The sequence below is a fragment of the Trichechus manatus genome, unplaced genomic scaffold (genome assembly GCF_000243295.1).
Source record: "Trichechus manatus latirostris isolate Lorelei unplaced genomic scaffold, TriManLat1.0 scaffold00410, whole genome shotgun sequence".
Taxonomy (NCBI): Eukaryota; Metazoa; Chordata; class Mammalia; order Sirenia; family Trichechidae; genus Trichechus; species Trichechus manatus.
In genome coordinates, this window is record NW_004444346.1 from 33,031 (window position 1) to 35,344 (window position 2,314).

Consider the following 2,314-nt stretch of genomic DNA (forward strand, 5'->3'; position numbering starts at 1 on the left):
AAAGTGAGCACTGACACTTACCCTCCTCCCCACCTAGTTTGATCTTGTCATGTACACAGCACGTATTTCCTTCTCAAGCCCAGTTTCTCATAGAGCACAGACCTTGACACCCCTCAGCTGCAGAGATGAATAATCAAACAGTAACTTACTCAGAACTGAATCTGGCCAAGAAGCCAAAAAGGCAGCAAATCAAACCTAAGGACGGTGATAGCTCCTTTTCAGTCACTGAGCGGGAAATGACTTCTGTGGAATTAAACTTTCATAATGCTTCTCAAGATCTTCAAAAGAAGGACACGAATCCTCACTGCAAAGGTAAATCATCTAATCAGTTCTCGGTACAACTGCCCTAGAATGTGCAGTTCTAGGGCCCAAATGTGGGGAAACAGTGAAAATGAAGACATGGAGCAAAGGTATTCAGATTAAGGGAGTAGGGTGGTCTTCATTTTTGAGGATCAGACCTGAAGTATGGATATCGTGTTCTACTATGAAATCTGAAGGTGAATTCTGTCCAGGCATTGTTGAAATTTGTGGCCTTTGATGAATAACTCGTGGGCTATTATTTTACTGAAAATGCAATAGTATATTCCGAGAGAAAAATTACAATGTGGACTGTGGGTTCAGTGTCCAGTATTTCTGTATATGATTCCCTGTGCATCTGGGTTCTCCTGTATGTAAACACTCTGAACACTGGCTCCATCCATCCTTTCTCAATGTTTGCATTTCTCTGTCTGCACATCTCCCATCACCTCCAGGGAAGCTCATTGCTGGGACCCTGGGACTCATCTGCCTTGTCTTGATGGCCGGTGTAATAACCATGACAATCAAAGTTATTACTCCTTGTAAGTTGTTGAAAGATAATAAGGAAATGTATTGCTTTAATGATTTGTAAGTGCCTCTAATTATTAATAATATTAAGGAAGAGAACTTTCAGTATAATGCATGTATTTGGACTCAATGTTTATATTTGGACTTAATATTGAAAGATTACTGTGAATTTGTAAAAAATATAAATAATGATGTAGAATGTGTATATATATGTGTTTATATATATATACACTTATATGTATACATTCTGCATATATTTTTAGAAATCTGCACAGAATTATTGAACAATAGAAGTTAATTTTTCAGAGTGCTTGTATCAAATACTCTAAAAGATGGTAAAGTTTGGTTCATTAGGCTGTTTTTCCCCAAAAAACACTTGTTGTTACCTGCATGTGTAGGAATTGAATTTCAGTAATTAAATTTTTCCCCAAAGACCTTCATGACTTTATTAATTGTTTTTGTTATTTTTATTTCAGTATTCTAATAATAAACATATCACATTTCAAATAGGAAAACGAAATATTATGAGTTATTTGTAGCATAGTAATCTTTCTAAGAATTACTGTAAATTTTTTTAGCTAGTGTAAAACCGGAACAGAACAATTCTTCTCCAATAACAAGAACTGAGAAAGGTATGTGACCATTTATAAAGTTCTGATATTAGTGCAGACTATATTTTGTCCCTATATTAGGGCACACAAAAATGATAATAAATTTGAAAAGCTAAAATTGAGCAATATATTTTCTTAAATAAAGAATAGGAGAGCATTCCTTCTTGTGTAACAATAAGATGAAATATTTCTAAGAAATCAATAGACCATTATATATATACCCACCAAAATCAGATAAAGGCAGTGCATGTGCATTTTCAGGACGTGTATAGCATATAGTCTTTGTTTGTTTGCCTTATATGGGTACATAAAGTAGAGGTCAAGATGCTAACTTTCTGTGCATATATATACGTGGCATTTTGTGTTTTGTTTTACATTGCACCAGTTTGTGAAGGTATGCATCTCGGTTACGTACATATTTGTTTGTACCTATGCAAGTATGTCAATTAATATTTATTTATTAATTCAAATCATTTTGGTAGTAACTCATAATCTTTCTTAGGGGATCACTGTGGTCGTTGTCCAAAGGCCTGGTTTATGTATTCCAACAACTGTTATTACATTAGTACTGAAAGAAAATCATGGAATGAGAGTCAGTTGGAATGTGCCTCTAAGAAATCTAATCTGCTTTACATAGATAATGAAGAAGAAAAGGTAAGACTTTTAAATGTTTCAAACATTTTATGGAAAGTTTATTTCAGTTAATTTTATGTCTGTAGGATTCATGCATATTTTAGTATACAGTTGTAGTGTATTTATTCTCAAGGCTGTTTAATACTCCATTTGATTTTACAATATTTTATTTATATTATTAGGCTATTACTCCACATTTACTTATTTTAGTACTATTTCTCATGAAAAACAATACTTCTGTAAAT

At 33.4% G+C, this 2,314-nt stretch overlaps 1 protein-coding gene across 2 annotated transcripts in view; it reads left to right on the forward strand.

The window, feature by feature from the left end:
• Window positions 1-14: 14 nt before the first annotated feature.
• Window positions 15-2,314, forward strand: part of LOC101346289 (NKG2-A/NKG2-B type II integral membrane protein-like) — an 8,270-nt gene continuing 5,970 nt past the window's right edge. For both annotated transcript variants that reach the window (XM_023725797.1, XM_023725798.1), the window contains exons 1-4: window positions 15-312; window positions 753-839; window positions 1,404-1,457; window positions 1,939-2,090. In XM_023725797.1, the coding sequence (XP_023581565.1) occupies window positions 126-312; window positions 753-839; window positions 1,404-1,457; window positions 1,939-2,090 (480 nt within the window). In that variant the 5' untranslated portion in view covers window positions 15-125. The remainder of the gene's footprint in view (window positions 313-752; window positions 840-1,403; window positions 1,458-1,938; window positions 2,091-2,314) is intronic.